This window comes from Trachypithecus francoisi, unplaced genomic scaffold (genome assembly GCF_009764315.1).
Source record: "Trachypithecus francoisi isolate TF-2019V2 unplaced genomic scaffold, Tfra_2.0 Lachesis_group5, whole genome shotgun sequence".
Classification (NCBI taxonomy): domain Eukaryota; kingdom Metazoa; phylum Chordata; class Mammalia; order Primates; family Cercopithecidae; genus Trachypithecus; species Trachypithecus francoisi.
Window position 1 is genome coordinate 61,919,320 of NW_022681470.1, and position 25,273 is coordinate 61,944,592.

General features: G+C 51.7%; 1 protein-coding gene and 1 long non-coding RNA gene across 19 annotated transcripts in view; one reads left to right on the forward strand and one right to left on the reverse strand.

Moving 5' to 3' along the window:
* Nucleotides 1–19,587, reverse strand: LOC117076526. Of its 7 annotated transcripts, XR_004434391.1 has the most exons (6): nt 19,107–19,210; nt 14,828–18,674; nt 13,721–13,773; nt 6,005–8,064; nt 5,365–5,471; nt 1–3,108 (listed from the first exon to the last, which is right to left on the reverse strand). It is a non-coding gene; the product is annotated as an uncharacterized LOC117076526 (long non-coding RNA). The 7 variants fall into 7 exon arrangements; XR_004434392.1 differs by lacking the exon at nt 6,005–8,064; XR_004434394.1 differs by lacking the exons at nt 1–3,108; nt 5,365–5,471; nt 6,005–8,064 and having other exon boundaries at nt 13,193–13,773; nt 14,828–16,072; nt 16,539–16,543; nt 16,639–18,674.
* NFASC (neurofascin) overlaps nt 1–24,455 on the forward strand; it is a 196,207-nt gene extending 171,752 nt beyond the window's left edge. For 7 of the 12 annotated variants that reach the window (XM_033200125.1, XM_033200127.1, XM_033200137.1 and 4 more), the window contains 5 exons: nt 3,675–3,791; nt 5,095–5,247; nt 11,925–12,056; nt 15,155–15,224; nt 18,546–24,455. In XM_033200125.1, the coding sequence (XP_033056016.1) occupies nt 3,675–3,791; nt 5,095–5,247; nt 11,925–12,056; nt 15,155–15,224; nt 18,546–18,777 (704 nt within the window). In that variant the 3' untranslated portion in view covers nt 18,778–24,455. The remainder of the gene's footprint in view (nt 1–3,674; nt 3,792–5,094; nt 5,248–11,924; nt 12,057–15,154; nt 15,225–18,545) is intronic. The other 5 variants (XM_033200132.1, XM_033200135.1, XM_033200133.1 and 2 more) reach the window with 2 other exon arrangements.
* Nucleotides 24,456–25,273: the final 818 nt, after the last annotated feature.

Here is a 25,273-nt window from a genome sequence, read left to right on the forward strand (position 1 = left end):
CTGGGATGGTGTTTACCACCACCTTCTTTTGTGTTTCCTTTGGAAACTCACCCGTGACTAGATGCTCAGTCCGGTAGCCTGGAGGTCCCGATCTCCCCCAGCCTGGCCCTGACACACACAAACTCCTTGGGTGGTCCTCCACCACTCAGTACCCCCCATTCTAGCCTCAGATCCCTGTTCCTTAACAGATGGCCAAGCTCCTTGGGCAGGGCCCCCAGGTTCCAGATGTTAGGACTGCCTCCAGCTACATGTCAGGCAGTCAGCTCATGGCCGAGCACTCCGGAAGGAAGACTATGTGAGGAGGGGAAAAGGACCAGCCACTGCACAACTGGCCTGAGGGAGTTTCCTGCCCTGGCCATGTCTGCATCTGGCCTAGAGGCTGAGCAGCAGGGAGTGGCTATGCCAGGCAGCTCTGTTCCCAGAACCCCTGCTCCTTCCTTGCCTCTCCTCCCACAAGGAACACTTAACAGACTTTTCTTTTACAAACTCAGAGCTTCCAGGAAACTGTATTGCCAAGGAGTCCCTTAATGCCCACTCACGTTCCCCAAGCCCTCAAATGCAGGCATGGAGGGAAAATTACAGGCATTCTCAGGGCCCCTGGTAAGAATCGATCCCAGGGCTGGTATACTGAGCCAGGAGAATGCACTGTTCCTGTATCATACAACTAGGCCAGGAAGCTCTGTTCTTCCAGTTTGGGGAGACCCCAGGGGAATTCAGCGATGCTTCCAAGCACTGAGCATCAGTCTTTTATTACCAACAAGGGGAAGGTCTGTAGCTTCCTGAGCCCACAGGCCAGCTATAAAATCAGTGTGAGGCAGCCAGCAGGGCTGGCAGGAAGCATCCAGAACTCTTCTGCCGCAGTTGTAGAATTGTAGGCCCCAGTGGGCACCCCTTTGTCTCCTGGGCAAGTCCCTTTACCTTCCAAGGCCTCCTTTCTCCCACCCTGCTCCATTTTTCTCAGCCTCCTGAATGAGGATGGAGGCTTAATAGACATGAGAGGATTTTGTTTTTAGCTCAATGACATGGAGTTAAGCGAGCTGTCAGGGCAGATGAGAGGCACAGCTGCCGTGAGCTCCTGAGACCCTGAAAATGCTGGTTTGCTTGACAAGTGCCATCTAGAAGTTAACAGGCACTTCAGGAAAAAGTTGGCTGAGGAGGAACCTGCTGAGGTATTAGAAGCTGCCACCAGCGGGTTGGTGACTGATGTCCTTTGGGGCCACGGCAAGGCATCTTTTTCATTGAAGTGGGGCTCTTTGTCCTTCAAGTGCTTTGAGTTCAGAGAAAAGATGAATCAAAAATGAAGAAAGGAAGTGGCTCTTGCTCCCCAGCAACGAGTTACTTGCCTTCTGAAACATAGGCCTTGTTGCCACGTAGGACCAGCCCGCGCAGCACTCCTCAAGTTCTGTGAGACACTGCAGAGGACCTGGCCATGGCCTTGATCTTATCTAGACCTTGGGAACACTCCTCAACCATCCTCACCTCCTTACTGTAGCAGAATGGCTGTCTAGGACTTTAAAAATGAATGTTCACCTTTATCGTGCCTTACATCTTGGGAAAACATGTTTCATAAGTTTACTCTTCTCAGGGTGAAATAGGCCTTTTTATTTGTCCTTAGCCTGTCTTTTTCAGATTTCAAGGGAGATTACCTAATTCTTACATTCCAGGAGTCAGTGAGGCAATCCATGCTTCCCCTCCCTGACCCTTTTTGTGTTTCTAGGTGTTGATATCTCACATGCTTGGTCCTTCTCTTTGAACTTTTTAGTGCTTCCGGGTCATGATCCTGATCTCTCTGTGGCAATGCCTTCCTCCAGCTCCCACTTCTAAATCATCTTAGCTTCCCATTGCCTAGCCTTTTCTAAAAGAACCCCAATCTTCATTGCCTTTAAAACAGCCAGATTTGAGTCAATTTCATATTGGTGGCCAAACTGTTTAAACACAAATTCTCTAGCTATTTACAGGGCTTAGAGCTGAGGAGAAGGAAACTCAAGTCCCCAGATCATGACTAATCACAATTCATTCTCACCAGCAAGAGCCATGAAATTCTAAGGAGCTAGAATTTGGGATGGCTTCAAGCGGCCAGTACAATTGAAGCATCTGGCAGACAGGCAAGGAAGCCTACCTTCTGCCCTCCCCACGGTGCCATCAATGGAATCACTTTCTTGGCCCCTCACTTAATATGAATCATATCCACCTGGGGCAGCCAACGCCTGACAAGGTTGTAGTGCAGAAGGCACCTCTTTGAAGTGAAAACCAGGAGATCTTTTATCACTTCCCCAGCCCTGCAGGCTCAGTCACATGTCAAATAGATAATGAATAAATGCATCACCAATGTACTCTATTCATTTATTTTTGACAAGTGAGTTGGTGACAGTGCCCCCTTGCATGCTAATAAAATATACAGGAGCCACACTTGTAAAGTCTTTGAAATACAAGGCTTCATGTGAGTACTCCACTATTAAATCTTTGCTGGAAAATGGGGTAACCAGACTGCTGGGACTCTTGAAAAATGATTACGTTTGAAGATTAGTGCCCTTCTCCTGTACACAGGCTATGGTTTCAGACAGCACCATGGCTTTGATAAAGCGGCTCCCAGCTCATAGGAACTTGATAATTAATGTCCTCTGTGTTGCATAGAGATCAGGCATCAAAAACTTGGTGGTGCTGAGAAGCCAACAGAACAGGATTCTTCCGGTATCTGGACCACTGAGGGCTGGTTGTCAAGGAGTTATCTTCTCTTGGTCCCACCTAGTTCACATGAGGGAGAGGAGGCATTCGCACTGCCTTTCTCGGGCCCCTGAGATTCTAGGCTTTAGACAATCTGAAGCTGTTAGACACATCAGTCAGGCTCTCTCTGACCAAGAACAACCCAAGAGGCTCCCTAGACCAGCCTCACCTGTCTGGATCACCATTCTCCTCCAGCTTCAAAAGTACATCCTTCCTGCAAATTTCATCAAGACTCTTGGCTCTTAAAGATAACCCTCTCCTTCCTGCAGCACTTCTATGCTTGAAGGGCAGGGAGCTGGCACACATCTCCTCTGTGTGGCCTCCTGCTCCTGGACACACGGCCTTTTTCCTGGGCCCTTTCCTTACACTGACATGACAAGGGATCTGAAAAGGGAATAAATCCAGGTTAGAGCTTCAAATGGCACAGATCAAAACCCACTCTTTCTACAAAAATTAGCCAGGCGTGGTGGTGGGCGCCTGTAATCTCAGCTACTTGGGAGGCTGAGGCAGGAGAATCACTTGAACCTGGGAGGTGGAGGTTGCAGTGGGTCGAAATCACGCCACTGTACTCCAGCTTGGGCAACAGAACAATACTCCGTCTCAAAAAAACAAAAAAAACAAAAACAAAAAAAACACTCTTTCATTTCTAACCCTACCTATGTGGAGACAGTCAGTTTCCAGCTCTCCCTCAGAAGTCCTCCCGACTGCACCTGCTTGTCCCTGGACAGTGACCTCTGGCCTGGCCACCAAGGCTGCAGCTTGGAGCTCTGTCAGGCCCTGTGCACAGCCATTTCTGACTCTCCCCTTTCTTAGATGACTGTGTGTACGTGTGTGCGTGCGTGAGCGTGGGCATGTGCGTGCATGCACACGCTTGTGTGTATGTGTGTGTCTCCATGTCTCTGGTGCCACTCCCTCCTCATCACTAACTCCTCTTCTAACCCGTCCACCAGCCCCCGATGAGCAGTCCATATGGAACGTCACGGTGCTCCCCAACAGTAAATGGGCCAACATCACCTGGAAGCACAATTTCGGGCCCGGAACTGACTTTGTGGTTGAGTACATCGACAGTAAGCATTGCTGTGCGGGGTGGTGGTGGCGGCAGCGGCGTCGGCAGCAGCGGCGGGTAGCGGTAGATGCCATTAAAGAGATCCTGTGAACTCCCCCAGGCTCAGAGAGGCCTTTTAGCCTGGCTTAATTATGGCTTAATGAAATCGATATGCACTCAGGCAGCAGAGAGGTGGGAGGAACAGACTCAAGGAGAAGGAAGGGGGCTTCTCAAGCCATTAGTGGAAGTCTAGGGTTGCATGTCTGTGAGGACCTGTGTAAAGGGGTCCTTCATTCATTTCCTGCCCAGGATGAGGGTTCTGAATAGCCCCCAAATGAGCCAAATCTCTGCATTGATCTCCTTAATTCAGGCTCCACTAGACTGGGTGGGCCAGTTCACAGACTTGGGCTACAACCCTGCTTTGCTCCAAGAGGAATACCAGTGCCCCCTAGTCAGAGCCACAGACCAGAGCCATTTGTCCCAGCTGGTGGCTTGAGCTGAGTTGCTCACCCTTTACTGGAGCTTGGGACCAAGGGTACGGATTCATTGGATTGCAGAGTGTGGCCCCGAGTGAAGGACCCTGTGGGTCAAACCCACCATCCTGGCCTCTTTAGTATGTGCTCTAAACAACTAAGCCAACTAACCCAGCCAGCAAATCCACCTGGGATAGCCTACCCAAAGACCTCTCAGGAGAGAGCAAAGCTGACTTAGTTCTCTCTGGTTGGAGGAGGAGTTCACATCCACAGCACCTGGACTCCATAGTTTGGTCCATACTTTTGTCCATACTTTTTCAGCCTCCTAGCACCCCTATTCACCCTACAGCATACATGCACAGGCACACGCTTTTCCTGATGTGGGAATTCACCACATGGTGAGAAATGAGAGGTGAAGCTAGGAATGAGAGCCAAGAGTCAGAGACCCAGCTCATCTTGTTTTCATGAGGGATGCTAACTGGCTTTCTGGCCCTCACCAGCCAGATCCATGTGAAAAGTCAATCGCTTCCAGGGCAACAGAGCATCTGCTGACAAGCTAAGAGTGTAAGGAAGTAGGTTATAATATGTCTAGTGTGAAGACTGGTGAGGAAAGAGAACTTCAGGAGAAGGAACGGTGTCCCCAGCTGAAGGGCTGTTTAAAAGAGTTAGTATTGCATGGACAGGCCTGGGGAAGCTGCCTGGAAACCTCCCGGTCTGTACGATGGACTGGACCCGCAGTTCTCTGGTCCCTTCCCCCACACTTTCTACCTTTGACAGGTGACCAGGACCTAAGCACTGGCTCTCCAGCTCCTGGTGCCTGGCTCTAGGCTGATTGAGGTTTCTGTTCCCCAGGCAACCATACGAAAAAAACTGTCCCCGTTAAGGCCCAGGCTCAGCCTATACAGCTGACAGACCTCTATCCCGGGATGACATACACGTTGCGGGTTTATTCCCGGGACAACGAGGGCATCAGCAGTACCGTCATCACCTTTATGACCAGTACAGGTGAGAGGGGACCTGGCCTGGCCATCCCCTGCGAGCATGGGGCATTTCATTCTCATCCTCAGCTTCCTGCTTGCCTCTCTCCTCGGAAAGAAGACTCATCCCCACCCCATCCCCCACCTTGCATGGCGTGTCTCGGCTCTTATGATGCATCAGCTGAAGGCTCTCAGGAAGCCTAGAGGAGCCCAGTGTGCATGCGTAGTAGACAGGAAACAGTGATTGTGGCCCTGTGGGGGTCAGAAGGAAACAAAGGGTTGTTTAACGACAACAGAGAACACTTAGCCCCCTGCTCTGCCTGGTGTGTGTGCACATGTGGTCACTGTCTGTGGGTCTGCGGGCTGCAGGAGAGTAGTGCAACCTGGCCTGTGTGCACAGGGGCTGGCTCCCTCCATGCAGGATCAGGGGATAGGGCCATCACAGAGCCTTGATCTAGAAGTCGCTCCAGGAGATCAGTGCATTTGTTACTCCCTTGCCACCATCATCTATTGTTAAAAATTTCAAAGTGAGTGACACAACTTGTTTGGGGCTTTGTTTTTGTCCCAAGTTTGTCTTGGCCTAAAAGTCGGCGACTTTTTGGCATGCAGGGAGAGGGGAAGCAGCTCTCCAGAACTGGAATGCTTCTAGCTCTATAGTGGCTTCAGCTGTGGATGAAGAAACATCTTCCTTGTGCCAAATGAACAGGCCAACTGGGGCTCAGCAAAGGCCACAAGGTTCAGCAATCTCTGTGCTGGTAGGGGTAGCTGGCAGTCCGGATACTTACAGGGCACTCGCCGGTCTGTGTGTGTGTAGCTTTAAACTCAGCCGAGCAGGCTGCCAAGTGGCCTGTATGCTAAGTCCCAGAGCTAAGGGTAAGGGTGGGGAAACAGATTAAGAGAGAAAAGGATCAGTACCTTGCCCCCAAGGGATATCCAATCAGATGCGGGTCATTAGATACACAGGATAGGGGAGGGGAAAAAAACACAGTGATTTATATGAACTTCTGAATGTTGACTTAAATATTCATTACTCCTCCTGCACCTGGCCTGGCGAGGCTGATCCTGGTAGCTTGCATCTCGGGAGTCCCTGCCCATCTGTGTAAACGTCTTACCCCACCCCTTCTATCCTAGTCCCTCCTGGTCCGGCATCCTGTCTTCCTCCTTGTGTCTCTGCCTGTCCTGCGCATTTGCATGCCATCAAGGCTCAGAGGGTCTGAGAGTCAGGCTCCCTGATTGAGGCTAGCCAGGCCGACTCAGGCAGGATGTCTGAGTGAGTGGCCAGCCTGTCCTGTAACAAGGGGAGCCAGGCCAGGCAACTGGACAGTGGACCGAGCAGAGCAAGTGGCTGGACTCTGTCTAGCTCAGATGAAGTCCCAAGCTGTTGCTCACTGGTATGTGCATTTGATTTTGCTTCATTACATACTTGAGTCCAGCACAGCAGCCAAAAGCAAAGATGGTATTTGAAAATAGGGTTCTATCCTAGGGAAGACTGCCAAAACCAGGACAGCCTGCTTTGAGAGTTTGACTTCTCCAGGTGCTAAGCCCTAGGGCTGTGGGTGAGGGTTCAGGCCCTGCCCTGAGGGATGTCCTAATCTGATTTGGGGTATTAAGCACACCATAGAAAACCGAATGATACCGAGTATGCTTCTGAACCTAAATACTTGTTTCTCTTTTCCTGTGCTTGGTGGAAAGGCTCATTTTGATAACTTGCTTTCCAGTGATGAAACAATCAGCCCTGGCAAGTCTTCCCAGACTCCTCCCAGCAAGAGCTGGAGTGGGCAAGTTGATGAGCCCAGCTCTGAGTACATATTGTCCATTTCTCTCACAGGCTGACTGGAAATTACTGTCTGCAGACCACATAGGGAAAGGAAATATTTTCACTTTCTGAAGTCTGTGAGTGTATGTCCATATCCTTCAAAAATACACATTCTCTTTCCTGTGGGCGGACTCCAGAGCCAAATCCATGCAACCCACAGATCCCTGAGTTTCCTTAAAGCAAGAACTCATGAGCATCTCTGGGCCCTGACCACTGGTCATTTAGACAACCACAGGCTGTCACTTTAGTCGGCAGACTTGAACGCACTATAGCAGTTCAGGAAGGAAATGGAAGGAAACCACTGGGAAGGCTGACAGCCTCTCTGACCCTCACCAAAAAATCCCAATGGGAAGTTAATCACCTCCTTCAAGTGTTTGAAGCCAAAGAGACCTGAGGGGCTACAAACACATAACCCTGGACTCCAAGAGGCCCACAGCCCTTCTGTGCTGGGTGCGGGATGGGGTAAGGCAGGAGGATGGCGGATGCTGAGAGTGGGCCAGCAGTCAGATAGCAGCCTGCCTCGGACCTCGGGAGAACAGGGAGCAGGGCCTCAGGGGACCTGAATGCAGTCAGCTTCTGCTGTGTTTGGAAGAAGCATCTCTTCGGTCAACCAGGATGGGGCAAGGTGTAGAGAGGTGTCAAATGGTGCTTAAGTGAGAACAGCCGAGCCAAACTGTATTTGGGGAAAATCTGCCCCCGTTATATTTGTTCATCTATCCCTATTTCTAGAACATAATTCTTCTGTAGACTTTGAGTGACTGGTCTTTCTTCCCTGGCCAAACCTAATTCCTCTCAGTTAGAATTAGGAGTCATGAGAGCGGTCTGCTTTGCAGGTGTATTGCCTGTTTCTGAGTGGGTGTTGCAGCGGGAGGCGTGGAAGGCACACAAAACAAGTCTTCTAGTCCAGTGTAAGGGTGTGTGGGCCGGAGGAGTGGATGCTCTTCTGGCTCCCGTCAGCTACAGCTGAGAGTGGTGAGTGTCAACACACCTTGGTCTTTGCACACTGATATTACTGGATCTGTTAGGAATCTGGAAACAAGTTTAACAGACCCATTGAGTATGGTGTTGACAGTCAAATATAATTGCTCTGGGGACTTGCTAAAATGCCTTCCTCTCAGAGTCCAGGTCATGGGGTCCCATTATAAGTGTGATCATTATGTCCTCAATTTCTTTTGGTCCTTGAGAAACTAAATCACTTTGATGGGATGTGGTCAAGCCCACCTTATCCCAGATCCCACCTGATTTTGAACAGCCTTCTGTGTCCAAACTTCACAGGAAATTCTTTGGCCTTTTCAGTAAGGATGGAAGGTAACATTTGAACTTCACCTGGTACGTCAGGAATGAAAAGCCATATTTGCTTCCTAATTGCTCATGTGGCCCCTTTCTCCTGGAATGATGACTTTCTTTCCCAAGAGGAAGGAAGTCTTGTGGAGACAGCTGTCAGGGTGCATCAGAACAAGCACCAGGAAGATGGTGGTGCAACTAGGCCATTGACTAGGTCTTTGCAGACACACAAACCAACCTCCTTGCAAAAGGTGGGTACAACTATCCAAACACATGTTGAAGTAATTCCTTCATCCCAGTGCCAGTATCCATATGATCCCTAGCTAATATCAGGGGAAAAGCCTAAATCAGTATGCCAGGTTAACTGCATTACAGTAAGATTACATTGACCCATTAATCAATAAATAGTCACTGACTACTTGTTATGTGACCAGCATTGTGCCAAGTACTACGAGGCTAAAAGAGATCCCCCATTCTCAAGACTTGAATAGTATAATTGGAAACCAGGACCCAGGAAATAGAACAATTAAATGTTCCACTGCATGGAGCAGCTGGGGGTGAAATCGGAGTTAGGAGATGGTGTGAGTTGGAGCAAGGGGAGATTCAGGGAGGAGGTGTAGGGTGTGCAAAGGTGGCAGTGAGCTAGGAGGGCAACAGCCTGGTCTTTCTTGGGCAGGAGGGGCAGGATGCACGGAAAGGAGACTGGTGCTCCTGGAAAGCCAGGCTCAGAAGCTGAGCCCACACAGTGGGGAGTAAGGAAAGGTGGCATCATTGGAAGCCTCCTAGGAAGGTGGTAACAGGATGTCTCATTGTATCCACAGGAACTGACAGGCACATATGAGGGGACCCCTGGAATAGAATGGAACAGTGAGGGGAATATGGGAGGCATTTTGGAAGAAACAGCAGCTCTTAAAGATGGGCACAGTGGTGAGGCCTCTGGCAGCAGCAGGAGAGCTGGGAGAACCAAGGCAGGGGGCAGGAAGACGCAGGTTGAAATTTAAGCACACACATCCAAGGAGAGCTGGAGGAGGAGGCTCTGGGCTTACAGTTGTGGAGGTGGCTGGAGGGATGATGGGGATGAATAAAGGATCACTGGTGATGACGAGAGTCAAGGAGGTGGAGGTCAGCTTGGGAGAGGCCCACTCAGTGGTAACAGCTGAAATGCTAAGAACAGAGGGGCTTAAAGTCAGCTTGCTGGGGATACAGAGGAGTTGGCGGGAACTGGAGGGGGCGGAAGAGTATAGAGTGTACCAGTAAGAGGGCAGCATGTGAACTGGAGCTGAAAATTCTGGTAAGTTCCTCAAGGGTTTTTGTTTTAAGACACAGGACACTTAGGACTTTGAGACCAGCCTATGCAACATAGCAAGATCCTGTCTTTACTAAAAATTAAAAAAATTAGCTAAGCATGGTGACAGGCACTTGTAGTCCCAGATACTTGGGAGGCTGAGATAGGAGGATCACTTAAGCCCAGGAGATTGAGGTTGCAATGAGCTATGATAACACCACTGCACTCCAGCCTGGGCAACAGAGTGAGGCCCTGTCTCAAAAAGGGAAGGGGAGGAGAAGGGGAGAGGGTTGTGGGGGAAGAGAAAAAAGAAAAGGAGGGAGGGAGGGAAAGAAGGAAGGAAGGAAGGAAGGATTAAATAGATAATGATAGATAGATCTATATATATTAAATGGTTATAAATGCTATGAAATAGAGATAGTGGCTGGGTGGGAGTTGGGGAAAGGGACTTTGTTTAAACTGGAAAGGTTTAGGAAGACCTCTCTGAGGAGGTACCAGTTGCCAGGGCAGCCATTAGAAGAAAAAGCAGCAGATGCAAAGGCCCTGCACTAGAAATGAGAACAGCCAGCATGGCTGGAGTATAAGCATGAGGACAGGGTGGTGGGAGGTAGGACTAGAGAGATGGCCAGGGCCTGCTCTGATGGAGTCTGGCAGGTCAGGATAAGGAATGAAGAGTTTTCTTCAATAACAATGAGAAGCTTTGGAGGGTTAAAGCAAGAAAGTGATTCAGTCCTACGTGGGGGGTTGGAAAGATCACTCTGACACTGTGGCGGGGGGCCTGCTGGGAGCAGGAGTGGAAGCAGGGATGGAACTTTTCTCTGCAGCCTACCTACATCATGGTACTCACAAGCCTTGTTCTCACAGGCCTCTCCTGCTTTTCAGCCCGGGGCTGCCCTGGGCAACCAGAGTGCAGAGGACACTTGTTCATCAGTCTTCACCCTGTATTGAGAACTTTCTTGGTGCAATGCCCTTGCCTGGGCACTGGGAAGCCTGTAAAAATAGTTTCTGCCCCCAAGAGGAGCAAAGGGTGGGCTTGCACCCAGATAACTGCCCCACAAATGGCATGTGCTGAAGACCTGGGAGCGCACGTGCTGTGGCCCTCATGCTGTTCCCTGTGCTCCTAGAAAGAGGCTCAGTGCCTTGGCGCCAGCTCCATGGTTCTTGGGGCTCCTGCTGTTGTGTGCCTCTCCCCAGGTGTCTCTGGGCTGGCTGGTTCCAGGGTTACTTTGAGTGTATTAAGTCCCTTTGATCCTTCCCTTTTGTCACAGAGTCTCACGTTCTGTGACAGGCTGCATTTCAGGAGGGGTCACTTTTGTTCTCCAGCCAGTAGAAAGGAGAAGGGTGAGTTAGTACTGACCACACCCCCCTCCTGAACCCAAACCCAGCCACTGGGCCATCAAGGACACGCTCAGATGACTCCTGAGCACCTGTTCTTCAGGCCCTCCTGCAGGCCTTTCAAATCACAAAGGGATCTGCCCACTTTGTAACAGGTCTCCACATATGCTGGGCATGGACAGAGAGGGACTCACTGTCACAGGGGTTGGAGAGGGCACATCGGCTTGTCACAGACCACTGGGGGGTCACCCTGTGTGGAGTAGTCTGGAAGCGTCATGGAGTGAGCAGAAGGTACAGCCCCAGCCCCACATCGCTGCTGGCCTGGCTAGGGGTACCCACACCAGCATTGCCTTTGCTGTCAGGAAGCACGTGATCCACTAGAGAGATGTGAAAAGATAGGGTGTCCTGGGCCTCCACTTGGTCCAGTCCCCACCCTCAGGAAGGCTGGATGGCTTCAGAGCCATGCTGGTGGGCAGGGACGCCGCTGTGCGCCTGTGCAGGCCTGCGAAGGTGTTCTCATAGCGGGTTTTTGCAACATGGCCACGGCCTACACTCCCTGAGGGTAGCTTGCCGGCTCCCATTTCTCCACCCTGGACTCATCCATGGGGAATCATACTTCCGTGGCCAATCCGTGGCCATCCCTCAGTCCCCACTAGGCTGTGACCAGCCCTCTGGTTTCCAAGAATGCCGTGCTTCGTTCCTAGGATACTTTCCCCTTCCTAAAGGACCTGTTCAGCCTTCTGCTGCTTATTTGCTCCTTGTACCCCTTTCCTTTGCCTCTTTTCTGATCTTTTGACCTTGGCTCTTTAATTATTTTCTTTTTGCCCTTTAGCAGGGTAGTTTGGGCCGGGGGACTGCTAGGTGGTAGTGTTAGGCTCCAGGAGAAACATCCATGTGAAATAGCTGAAGTTCTTCCCTCCATCTCCCTCCTCACCATCTCCCCCATGAAATCATTCACGGGTTTGCTTCTGGCCCTCCCTGCCAGCTTACACCAACAACCAAGCGGACATCGCCACCCAGGGCTGGTTCATCGGACTTATGTGCGCCATCGCCCTCCTGGTGCTGATCCTGCTCATCGTCTGTTTCATCAAGAGGAGTCGCGGCGGCAAGTACCCGGGTGAGACGTGCGAGAGGCGTGGGCTTGCAGGGCGGGGCACGTCTGCTTTCCCGTGAGTCTCCAGGTCTGCAGCCAGATCCGGGGACTGTGTCCTCTCAGTGAAGCCAGCCCTTGCCCAGCTTGGAAATACAATCCTCTTGCCTGTGCATCTTCGGGCTGCCAGCAAGCACTTGAGTTAATTAAGTTCGCCTGAGTTGGGCGGATGGCACAGTCCAGGCAGCCTCAGAGAGGGGATGGAAGGAACCCTGGCTCCTGTTAAGAATGACCTTTCCTCCTCTTGACTCACCACCCATTTGCTCTATAAATTGGCTTTTTTTTTTAGCCTGAATCTCATTAGGATCCTGGGTCCCGGGGAAGGAGAAAGGAAGAGAGGCATTTTCCCTAACTGTGTCCCAGAGAATGGGGAGAGGAGGGGTCTGGGCAGAAGCAGCACCCCCATGAGAGAGTTCCAGAGGTGGGCAGTCAGCAGGACGATGGTGTAACCACCAATACCACTAGCAAGGGTCAGAAGCTCCGACGCGAGGAGCAGGGAGTGGCATTGGTAGGGACCCCCGTGGTCCTAAAGCACTTTGGGTTTCCCTAAATTCCCAAGGAGACCTCAAGATCCTTCAGCCCCTGGCTGGGCACAGTGACTCACACCTGTAATCCCAGCACTTTGAGAGGGCCAAAGCGAGTAGGTCACTTAAGGTCAGGAGTTTGAGGCCAGCCCAACCAACATGACGAAACTGCGTCTCTACTAAATACACAAAAATTAGCTGGGCACGGTGGCAGGTGTCTGAGGTCCCAGCTATTCAAGAGGCTGAGGTGGGAGGATTACCTGAGCCTGGGGAGGTCAAGGCTGCCATGAGCCATGATCGTGCCACTGCACTCCAGCCTGAGCAACAGAGTTAGACCCTGTCTCAAATAAATAAATAAATTGTTTAAAAGATCCTCCAGGCTGGGCACCGTGGCTCACACCTGTAATCCCAGCACTTTGGGAGGCCAAGGCAGGCAGATCACTTGAGGTCAGGAGTTCAAGACCAGCCTGACCAACATGGTGAAACCCTGTCTCTACCAAAAATACAAAAAATTAGCTGGGTATGGTGGCACACGCCTATAATCCCAGCTACTCAGGAGGCTGAGGCAGGAAAATCACTTGAACCTGGGAGGCAGAGGTTGCAGTGAGCTGAAATCATGCCACTGCACTCCAGCCTAGGCAATGGAGCGAGACTCCGTCTCAAAGAAGGGGAAAAGAAAAAAAGATCGTGCAGCCCAGACATACCAAGGTCAAGGACAAGGACCTCTGGCATTCTTGTTTCTGGAAATATTGATTGTTTTTTACGCAGGAGCAAGAGAGCCATCTGTCTGTGATGGGGTGGGTAGGGTGACAGGAGACAGGATAATGGATGACCCTGAAAGCAAAAATCTGGCTGGACCACAGAATGAAATTTCTCCCTGCCCCAGAAAGTCGCATCACCAGACACACCCCATGCTCCCCAAATGCTTCCTTCTCCCCATCTCTTAGAACAGGTCCTCCCCTAGGACCCCTTAAAACTCAACACAAAGGAAACAGAAGGGAGAGGAGACTCGATTCTTTTTCCTTCCCCATGCCCAAGTACCCACAGACTAGGACTCTGAAGAACTGTGTCTTAAGTGAGGGAGGGCAGGAAATGATCATTCCTTACTGGTGAGCGATGTTTCCTTTCACTCTCTTCTGCTGTGCTGGGCTTATCTGGTTCTGTAAGAGAGAAAGCCTCAGTTAGGGAAAAGGCTGCCTCCTCCATCTGACAGTAAGACTTGGGTGGACTGAGTTCACGCCCGTTCCAGGTGGAAGTGGAATACCAGAAGAACCCAGCAGATCAACTCTGAGCCGTCCTTTGCCCTTTCAGAAAGTATCTCATTCCAAACAGTTCTTCAAAACTAATCTCTTGCCCTCCAGCTACAGGGTAAGCCTCTGGTCCCTTAAAAAGATGAGTGAACCAGGAGCCACAAGGCCTGGGTGCTAGTCTTCCCTCCAGTCTTCATTCAGTCACTAATTAGTTACATGATATGCTCTTCACTTCTCAAGGGTTCAGTTTCCCTCATCTAAAATGAGGATGATTATCTGCCTTGTATCTCAAAAAGGACACATAGGCCGGGAGCAGTGGCTCACGCCTGTAATCCCAGCACTTTGGGAAGCTGAGTTGGGTGGATCACTTGAGGTCAGGAGTTCGAGACCAGCCTGGCCAACATGGTGAAACCCCGCTTCTACTAAAAATACAAAAATTAGCCAGGCGTGGCAGGCGCCTGTAAACCCAGCTATTTGGGAGGCTGAGGCATGAGAATCGCTTGAACCCAGGAGGCAGAGGTTGCAGTGAGCAAAGATAGCACCACTGCAAAAAAAAAGATACATAAAGAAGCTTTCATGTAAGTGCCTGCTGTGCATCCACCTCTGTGCTGTGCACTAGCAGTACTGGAGGAAAAATGATCTCTCCTCAAGGGCACCGTAGCTGACACCGAAAGAATGAGCACAGCACAAGACAGGGCCTCAGCTGAATGCTCACACGTCACAGAGGAAGTGGAGGAAAGGGGGCACGCCAACAAGGGGGGTCACAGAGAAGAGACACTTTCCATCCCATAGGTGTGTATGGCGTGTCTTCTCTGCTCAGGGCACTCTGCTAGGAACTGTGAAGAAGCACACAGACCCCCACCCTTGAGGAAAGAACTGGCCTTCTGTGATAGGCATGAGAAACGTGCACAAATAGTTATACCACAGAGCAGAATAAGAAAGGTGCAAACAGTGGAGTGTTTACCTTTGGCAAAGGAAAGGATCACATCTATTTGGTCTTTTGGGGAGACTTCATGGAGATGTGGTTGGGGGAGCTTGGTAGGAGGAGATTTCAGTTGTCAGTGGAGATGTAAAGAGACCTCTGGGGCTGAGAAGGAGGCGGCAGAGTCAACTTGGCAACTGATTGAGTACAGGAAGCAAAAACAAGGGAGGCGTGGATGGTGCCTTGTTAAAAAAGAGTGTCCGTGAGCCCAGGGTGGTGCCTTCTGGTCCTGCAATCAGTGGAGCCCTGGAGAGCAGGGGCATGTACTTAATCATCATGTCTGTGTCTTTGCTTCTCTTGTTGATCAAGTACGAGAAAAGAAGGATGTTCCCCTTGGCCCTGAAGACCCCAAGGAAGAGGATGGCTCGTTTGACTATAGGTGCGTGATCTCCCTCCTCCTCTCTCAGGCAGGCTGTCCTCCATGTCCCTGAGGCACCACCCTCACCTCAGAGCAGCTCCACTTGGCTGAGAGGCCATGAGTAGCCGTCCTTGCCCATTGGGCCGTCACCCTGCCTCTCTGGCGGCGCTGTGGTGGAGAGTGCATGCTGCTGAGTTTACTCAGAGGCTTCTCATCCTAAGAGTGCCAGACGAGGCTGCTCCCCCAGGAGACACTGCCTGACACATGCGTGCATTAGTTTGATGAACAGCATTTCATTCATTCAACCGCACAACTCAAATGTATCAAGCTTGCTATTTATATCTTTCCACCTTTTCACTCTGAACACGAGCCCCAGGACCCTCTTGCTGTGAGATGAGCTCAGCTGTCAGGCTGATTCTCTGCCCACACTCTACTCCTAACCCTGAAGATAATGACCCTGGGAGGCTGTGATGTCTTAAAGCCTCAAGGAATGAAGGTGGGCTGATTCCAGGTCATTTCTCCTTGAACATGGTGATATCTTTGGGCCCTAGACCGGAATGGGCCTTGGAAAGGTATCTAGGTCCAGTGCCCTATGCCCCAGATGAGAGGACTGAGGCCCAAACTGGGAAGCGTATTGTCTAAAACTCTTCCATGCTCCCCACACAGTGAGTTAGTGGCAAAGCTGGAAAGTCTGGGGCCGGCTGGTGCTGCTGGTGCTGCTATTCTATACTTCTGTACCCGTGCTCCTGTCCTACCTGGATGCATCTTCGTATCTGGGCTTAACAACGTTGTTGTTTGTCCATGGAGATCACGAATATGTTCTGAGCTGAGGGATGATGCAGAGTGGGCTGTGGAGTGTCATTCTCAGACTGTGGAGGGAATGTCTGATCAGAGCCCTCCCTCCCCACACCACCCAGTTACTGCCTGGGCCCAGGCCCTTGTCCTCTGCTGCAGTCTCCTTTTCCTGTCCTGGGCCTCTGCCACTCTGCCCATCAGCCTGGCAAGCATAATCAGATCAATGGGTGGTGGAGCCACTGCCCACACAGGAGCCTGTCTGTAGGCTTATGGGCCATAACTGTCCATCTAGTCCCAACATCCCCACAAGCCCCCTGAAAGGGCAGTCACAAGAGCCCCCTTCCCATCTTCCCTGGCAGGGCCCAGCTTCCCTGTGGGCTGAGACTTCCTTGGCTTTTTGTTCCAAAAGCCACGGGGCTTCTCCTCCCCCAGACTCTCGGTGCAGCCAGAGAGGAGGAACCTGGACCTCCTCCAATACAGGGCCGAGCAGCCTGCACGGTGAGGTGCTGCTTCCTTGTGCACCTCTCCTGCCCCAGACACCAAAGCTGTTGGGCAAAAACCCCTGCCTCCTCCCCACAGACACTGAGGCTGGGTCTACACGCACAGGAGCATGCCTAGGCCTGCACCCCTACATGCACACACCCTTCTGCTTTGGCTCTGGAAGGTCTGCAGCATCTGTCCTAGAGTCCTCCCTTGGATGAGTGTAATAGCCCTAACCTAGGAAAAGGCTGAAATGACTACATCAGAGGAAGAACTAAGTTTCTAGGGGGGATAGGCCTGGGGGCGAGGAGTACTGTTCCTCTCACTCCAGTCTGTGGCTAAGTGACTGACCACCTTTCCCATGGGGCGCCCTCTGTCAAGGCCACCCCTAGTCATTCAGGTTTCTTTCAAGCTTCCCTTAGGAGAGGTCTATTCAGTCTGTTCTTTTTAGACCTAGATCCCCTGTCCCCTCTACAGCCTGGCATGCTACAGACCTCTCCCCCTACCCCTCCCACTGGCTGGGCTGTCACTGTCCAGTGGCTGCACTTAGCTTAGCTGCCTGGAACCAGAGGAGGAATTCCCACAAATCGCATAGCACAGTCCTCATGCCCCTGCACGTGGGGTGGAGGGCCCTGGGAAGGAGTGCATGCGAACAAGACCTGCAAGTGGGGTGAGGAGCCTGGCAATTCCCCTCCTCCAGTTGACAAACAGTGGCTTCCACTTCCTGCACAAACTCAGCACAGCCCCAGAGAGCTGCCTCCCTAACACCATCTCCCAACGCACGGCTGTCCCAGAATACAGTTAGGCTGTATTCATGGGGCAGCACTACAGGGAGTGAGCTAATAGCTTTCCGTCTTCTAACACAGCCCCGGCCCTGGCTCGCTGCCCTCCCCTGACAGCTGTCTTTGCCCAATACTGCTATTAGAAGTGAGAATCCACTGCCCACTGTAATGGCAACTCAGCTGGTTGTCTTCCCCATGTCCAGGAAGGACGGGGTAGGTGGGGAGCTAGGGGCAAGGAAGGGTGTGGTGTGTGTCTACTCAGACTGCCTGGCACTGCTATGGTCCCACCCACTGAGACCCAGACTCCCACTGCTCATCCTGAGCTGCTCCTGCCCAGGAACTGGGCTCACCTCTGAAGTGCAGCCAGCACCACCTGGTGCCTGCTCTGAGCCTTTCCAGCCAAGGGAAGGGACATGGTGCCTAAACAGACGCTGGCTCAGGGAGCGGCCCACGCCTCCTCAGGAGCACAGCAGACATCCTGACTGGGCAGCTGTTCCCAGCGGCCCATACAGCTTTATTCGGCAGCCTCCTAGCTCTCCCTGCACAAGGGGAGCTTAGGGCCAGGGCCTGTGGGCCTCAGAGGGACTAGGCATGATCCTCTGAGCCTTGCGATCTTCTCACGTTTGCTGGCATCACCTGCTTACCTGTGTGCGCCTCCCTCCCACTACTCTTGCACACCTGTACTTGCTGGGTCCAAAGCAATAACATCTTTTTATAGATCAACCAGATAGCTCAGCGAAACACACCAAGACAGAGAAGCAGAGAGGCGGGGGAGAGCTTTCTTCCTTTAAAAGCCTTGCTTTTTGTCAAGGTGAAAGTGTTTCCCCACAGAGTTACAGGTCCTGGGAGATCAAAGCTGGGCCAGCCCCTCTTAATGACTGAGGCCCAGGTCACAAAAGCACACAGTGACACACTTGGGACTAGAACCATCCCATACGGTCTCACAAGCAGTGGCTCTGCCTCACCATGGGGTGGCCATCCTCTATCCACTCCCACCACAGACAGGGACCCAGTCTCATGGAAGGAACCCGGACCAGGAGCCCAAAAGCATGGGCTCCACTCCCTGCCCTACCTGACTTGCAACCTCACCTTAGAAAAGGTACTTGTCCTCTCCAGGCCTCCGTTTCCCTTCCATAGAGCAGGCTGGACAGGGGAGGGTGAAGCCGGGACTGGACTGGGTGGTCTCCTGGGTCCCATCCTCTCTGAGCTGTGTAGGACATGTGTTGGCAGGAGGCCGGCTGCCCCATCCCACACCACCTGAGATTCTCTGTCTCTCTTTGGCCAGTGATGAGGACAACAAGCCTCTGCAGGGCAGTCAGACATCTCTGGACGGCACCATCAAGCAGCAGGAGAGTGATGACAGCCTGGTGGACTATGGCGAGGGTGGCGAGGGCCAGTTCAATGAAGATGGCTCCTTCATCGGCCAGTACACGGTCAAAAAGGACAAGGAGGAAACAGAGGGCAACGAAAGCTCAGAGGCCACGTCACCTGTCAATGCTATCTACTCTCTGGCCTAACAGAGACCACCCAGGCACAGCCACCACTTTGCAAGTGGGAGGAGGGGAGAGGGGGAAACTAAACCACTGCAGACCTACCACAAAGCCACCACCACCTTCAGTAACAAGGGTACGATATGGGGGTCTGCCAAGCTGTGAGGATCAGTGACCACCAAGCCACCCATAAGCCCCCTCCCAATGACCCCCCTTCAGCCCCGGGTGCCATCAGTGTGGGAGAGCTGGAGCTGTGGCTGAGCTCAGCTGGAGGGAGCCTGGCCCCTTGCCCGGTCTCACAGCCACCCCCGAGCGTTCCACCACACTGCCCGCCCTTGGCCTCGGCACATGCTCACCGTTTCTGTTGGTTACAGGACTTCTCATTGTCTTAATTTTGCTTTGTGCATCTTCCCCTCCAGACCCGATGTCTCTGTTTTCTTTTCCTTTTGAAAAAGTGTTCCTGGAAGAGAAAGAAAAAGTGGATTCTCCCCCAGGAGACCGCAAAGATAGGCAAAAAGGATTGAATCCGTACCAGAACATGTAGACAGGCTGTAATATTCAAACCACCTCTGGGCCAATGCATTTCCGAAGGATGCCTTTCTCGCCATATGCCTCCCCTGGCCCCCAACCCCTCTGCCTCGGCCTTGTCAGTTGCTGAGCTGGGCTTGGCTCCTTTCTGGAAAATGACAGTATTTTTGGCAGGGAGAAGGTGTGCAGGCCTCCTTGCTGCTCTCTGGTTTGGTTGGGAGGTGTGTTTACCTCTTGCTCCTCATTCCTCCCCTGCCCTTTTCTCTGGAGTATCTAAGATGTGAGCTGTACTGACTCTGAAGAAGTTTGAGGAACAGGAGTGAGTACTGATAGGAAGGACTTCAACGCCAGTGACTGTGTACCTCAAGCAGAAGAAAATCAGGTGTCTGGTCTCGGGGGAACTCTGCTTACCTCTAGAGAGAAGAAAAAGGCTGGGTTTGGACTTCCTTCCTCCCCACTGGTGAAACCCAGGATGTAGATAGAGGGCCACACCCATTCTGTCCCAGAGGGCACCTGTCCACGTGGCTGGGGCCCACGCTGCCACCCTGGAGGAGATGGAACGCTGTGATGCAAAAGCTTTGCTGGTGCGTTTGGGGCATAAGGCACTGCTCCCCTTCCACCTCTAGCAGATAGATATCATCTTCTCAGCCAATTCTGTAGGACACTGAGGCTCTTGTTTGACGTGGTATGTGGATGGGGACTTGCCTCAAGACTGAGCCAGTCTGCCCTTTCATTGGGGTGTATACATATCAGGGGACCTGAAGTGGCACCGTACTCAGTGCTGTGATGCCCCCACCTGGGGAGGACTCAATGCTCTTTGTATGCCTTATGCAGCGCTGATCTGCCCCTGGAGTTCCCAGGTTCCCAGCCCCTCCCTACAAGCCTTGAAGCCTCCAGCGATGTCTGTCTCCAGGAGAGCAGGGCAGCCTATGCAAGTGTTCCGGCAGGACCAGAAGCGGCCACCCAACACACGTCCTTACCAGTCACCCCAAATGGAGACACTCGCAGACCTGCAGTTGTCAGACCGAAGGTGCTGCCTTCATCCTCCCCACCTAATGCATTTTTGAAACCAAAGGTACCTAGCCTCAGAGACAGAGAAGGAGAGGGGGAGATCTTGAGTCTAAGAGGAATCCTTTAGCTGTTTCTGTAGCTCAGGTCAGTTTCAGGAGGGTGAAGCTGATCCCCAGGAACGAATCAGCTGCCATGGGCACAGCCTCTGATTTGAGCCTCCGGCTGCTAGCCAGGGGGCCTGGGCCGGACCAGGGCTCTGTCCTTCAGTGACTTTATTAAAGCATCATTTGCCACATGTTTAAGCCGCAAAGGTATTAGCACTGCTTGCATCATTAATAATCATTCAGTTGAAGGTCAAGCCCATAGACACACACTCTCTGTCTGCTGGTAAGAAATCATAGCCCAGAACTGAGCCAATAAGGCTGTTTGAACCTGAGAGTGTGTGATGGTCATTTGGGCCAAGCCTCAGCCAGGGCTGCTGCCTGGACGCCTGAGGGGTAGCTTATCACAGTGCAAGGGGACAGGGTAAACAGCAGGAGGTGGGGCGTGAGCTTGGAGGGCCCCTCCCCTGGCTTTCCTCCAACACCTGCTTGGATACCAGGCCCACTGTCCCTGAAGGGAATGTCAGGGAAGTGTGCCTGTGAGCTGAATTAAAGGACTGGCCTTTCCAGAAAACGCTTTGGATCTGAGCAGAGTAGTCAGTTTCTCAGACACTCATTCCGTACTGCACCGTACATGCCAGTGAACTCACTGCACCAAAAGCAGGCTCTTAGGGCAGGAAGGGACGGTGAGCAAGTCTGCCACACCACCTGGTGACTGGGAAGGGCTGCTTCCCTCGTAAGGGTCTTGGGGAGAAGTAAGCCCACTGCCTCTGCACCTCGTTCCAGTGTCCTGCCAGGCTCTTTGTCCTTTGTGTATGAAGAAAATGCTATTAGCCCTGTCTCAGGCTACTGTTCTGTGGGTGTTGAGAGCTACCCCCATCACCACGCAATCACACCCCTCTGAGCAGAAGCAAATCTGAGGCTGAAGAATTAAGTTTTCCCCAAGCAAGGAAGGCAGGTGGTCAGAGATCAAACGCTGAGGTGTGGGGATTGCAGGATTCAGGAGGTAACCCCTTTGGGGAAGAGGAGAGTGCGTTTTCCATGGAGCCCTTGTCAGAGTCCACCCCAGCTCAGCAGGAAAGCAGAATTGCCCAGCACTCCCTGCCAGCTGGGTCTCCCAAGCAACTACCCCAAGACATACCAACAATGAAGCCAGGACAGCACCATTACCATCGGCACTCCAGTTTGGCTGGCTGGGAGGAAAGTGCTGGGCATCTTACAGTAACTCTAGAAGTTCCTTTGACTGGGCTGCAATCCCACCTGTGTGCTCAGCCCTAAGAGCTGTAGTTTCCTGTGCTCTCATTTGTCCATTCATTCATTCATTCATTCATTCAGCAAATACTCTGAAATCCAGTCTGAACTAAGGCCTGAGCTGTGGATACCATGGTGCGTGAGTTAGATGTGGTCCCTGCCCTCACGGGGCTGACAGTCCTGAAATCAAGTGCTGGGACACAGTGGCCATTGAGTTGGGAGCATTCTTCCCTCTATTGCTTAAGCCACTGATGGCTATGAGCTTGAAGAGAGGGATTCTGAGGGAGCGCTTGGTCCATCTGGTCACCAAGGCTGGGCAGGACAAAGCAGTCAAGAACCACGGTGTGGCTTGAGAAACAGTCCTGCTCCCTGAGCCTCTTTGCTCTGCCTCTTGGGGCAAAGGGTTAGTCCACATCCAGGTTGCATGAGATGAGATGCAAAGGGCTCTGTGTGGGTGAGGAACGCAAGTTAGAGGAACGGGAGAGGCCACCAGGGTTGGGACCTGTTTAGGTAATTCCTGTTGGCAGCACCTAGAGAGAGCATCTGAGCCAAAAGAGTGGGAGACTCTGCCCCAGCAATGGCATGGGCTGTGGTCTCTTTCTGGCGCCCTGTGCTGGAGCATGGTCAAGTCTTAGGGCATCATGAACAGCCCATTTGATGGAAGGCGCAGGGACGTAGCACATTTTTGTCTGTCTTTGTGAGGCTGCTTTGCTAACTCTCTGAGGAGAGGAAGCCTCTCAGGCTTTCCGTGGGCTGGGGTTGGTGCCAGAGAATCCCTTCTCAGTGGGAGGGCAGCAGGTTCCCGGGAGGCCGGCACAGGGCACCGCTCCCCGCTCCTGACACCTTGGTGCAGACTGACTTCCTGCCCAGTCACCACTCCGGCCAGCCCCGCCAAACACACACAAGCCCATGGTTGCGGTTGGGTCTATCCCGTTAGTTGGCAAAGGATCCTGCTTGAGCTCTGCGTAGTAGCTGAGGAGTAGCATAGAGGAGGGCCCTGATTAAAAAAAAAAAAAAAAAAAGGCCTCAAGACAATGAAACAAAGAGCTTGATATGTCAGGAGGAGACCAAGGCCCTGGGAGGCATAGGCAAGCCGGGCAGAGTCAGACCAGCGCCCTCCCTTGACCATCTCCTAGCATTCCCCTCCCTTAACCTAGACAGGGGCTACCTCATGTGAGTTCAAGCCAGACTTTGTGGCTGTCCCCAGCCTGCACAGCCCAAGCCCAGGGAAGTATCCTTTCTTTCCCTTCCTTACTAATAATGGGCCTTCCTGAGACACATTCAGAAAAGGATCAGAGAGAAAGGAGAACCATCCAGGAGAGCCACAAGCACCCACCAAACAGTGTCTCAAGCCTCACCTGAAACTGCTGTTCCTCCTGTCAGCATTCTAGTATTAAATGGGTGTTCCATAATGAGAAGGATGGAAATGAAATACGTGCAAAGGCATCTAGCTTAGGACTAGAATCGGATTTCAGCATGTGAAGGAATCCCAGAGCTGATCTCATTGAAATGATTTATTGTACAGACAAGGATATGCAAATCCACAGAAGTGAAGGGATTTTTGCTCAAGATCACATAGCTGGCAAACTAAGGTAAGGTTAGGGCTTGAACTTGGGCCTTCTGACTCCTTGTCCAGTGTTCTTTCATCTCACCACAGCTGCCTCCTTTGAAACAGAGGTATTAAGATCTGTCCTTCTGGTTCACCCTCTCATACCTCTTTACTGCCTCTCCCACATCCCCCACATGCCTCCCAAAATGAAAGACGAACAGGATTTTTTGTTAGACCAAGATCAGTCTGTCTGTTGATCAGCCTGTGGTTCACCCAGCCATGCAATTAAGGGCAGACCTGGGCCAGTGGAATAGAATAGCTGATTGGTGTTTGTTACTGTGAACCCTAGACCATACCCCCTAGAATGGTGTCTCTTGCTTTGTAACACATCGGGCCTTCAGCGTGCTGTATTCCTCAGAAGTGAGGGCATCTCTGTCCATTCTGCCCGTGGCCACAGGGTGCAGAGAGGCAGCAGGGCCCATGCAAGCTGCCACCCTGGGATTTGCTGGGCTGGAGTTCAACAGATGTAAAGACTTTGGTGAAGCAATAAACACAAAACTCTGGGAGAAGATATCCAGAATTTTGTGCACTACTCTGTTTCTTTTTCAAAAATGAGGCAGATCAGATGTCCCTGAGCTGCCCCTTTTTTTCTGATTCCCCACTGCAATGTCCTCAGTCAGTGTTGTCCCTCTGCCCGGCTCCCCAGCTCTTTGCCAACCTCTTCACACTCCCCTTGAGCTGAGCATCAGTCGCCTGTGACGTGGCCACCTTCTGTCCTGCTCCCACTCCCGACCCATGCTGGACCCTGGAGGACCTCCTGCCCTGCCCCTACCACACACCCATATCCCCCACCATTCCAATTTGTTCTTTCCCATGGGGAATTTTTTCCCCAACGTCTCCATCCATTCCTACGTATCCACACACACACAAATTGGTCTGATCTTTTTTCCATTGGTTAAACATTTAACTCCATGCCAGACCTTGTTTTAACCCCTCTCACATCATGTTCTTTCCTTTTTTGCGAGTTATTTTGCATTAACCAACTTTGTCAGTGACAGATGCGTATCTGAGGGTGTCACGCACGACCTTCAGCAGGGAAGACTTCTGGGCCATGGAGGACCGTCTAATACATGGACTTATAAACTGACTGCATGAGCAATGAAAAGGCCAAATTATTCTGAATTTTTTTTTGGAATCACTGTAAAAAAACTGATTTCTTTTGTATAGAGAACACTAAACGTATAATAAAAGTTGTTCAAAATGGACTCTTGCCGTGTGATTTGCTCATTTTCTTGATTTGTTCTTATTAGTGGATAGGAGAGGGATGTCGAAGGGCTGATGGCAAAAGTGGATCAAAAGGGTTTTCATGGGTGCCAGACAGCATACTCTTCCAGAATTCTACCATACCATCCCCCCTCTAGAAGTTGTCCTTACTCTGGAAGACTCACCTGCACAATTTGTGTTTTAAATATAGTGTGACTGGTATAGGAATGTGTAATGTGTACGGTCGTGCACCCTCTGATTCAGCGTGATGAGTGTGCACATCCACCATTGAACAAGTGCCATGCTAGGGAAGCTGGGAGAATGAAAGAAATCTACCATGATGCCCCGTCTCCTAGCCCCCTCCTCCTTCTGCACCACTTGCCCTTAGATCGAATGTCAGCGTATGCCCAGCATTGTGCCTGGCACAAGGTAGACATTTCATATTGTTGAAAGAATAAATAAAACAGCTTACTACAAACCAAAAACCCCTCTCAGTAGACTCAAAGGAATCTTGACCAGCAACCAAATAGGGGCCAGGCATGGTGGCTCACACTTGTAATCCCAGCACTTTGGGAGGCCGAGGTGGGTGGATCATTTGAGGTCAGAAGTTCGAGACCAGCCTGACCAACATGGTGAAACCTCGTCTCTACTAAAAATACAAAAAAAATAAAAAATTAGCTGGGTGATGTGGCACATGCCTGTAGTCCCAGCTACTCTGGAGGCTGAGGCAGGAGAATCGCTTGAACCCAAGAGGCGGAGGTTGCAGTGAGCCAAGATCATGACACTACTCTCCAGCATGAGCAACAGAGGGAGACTCCAT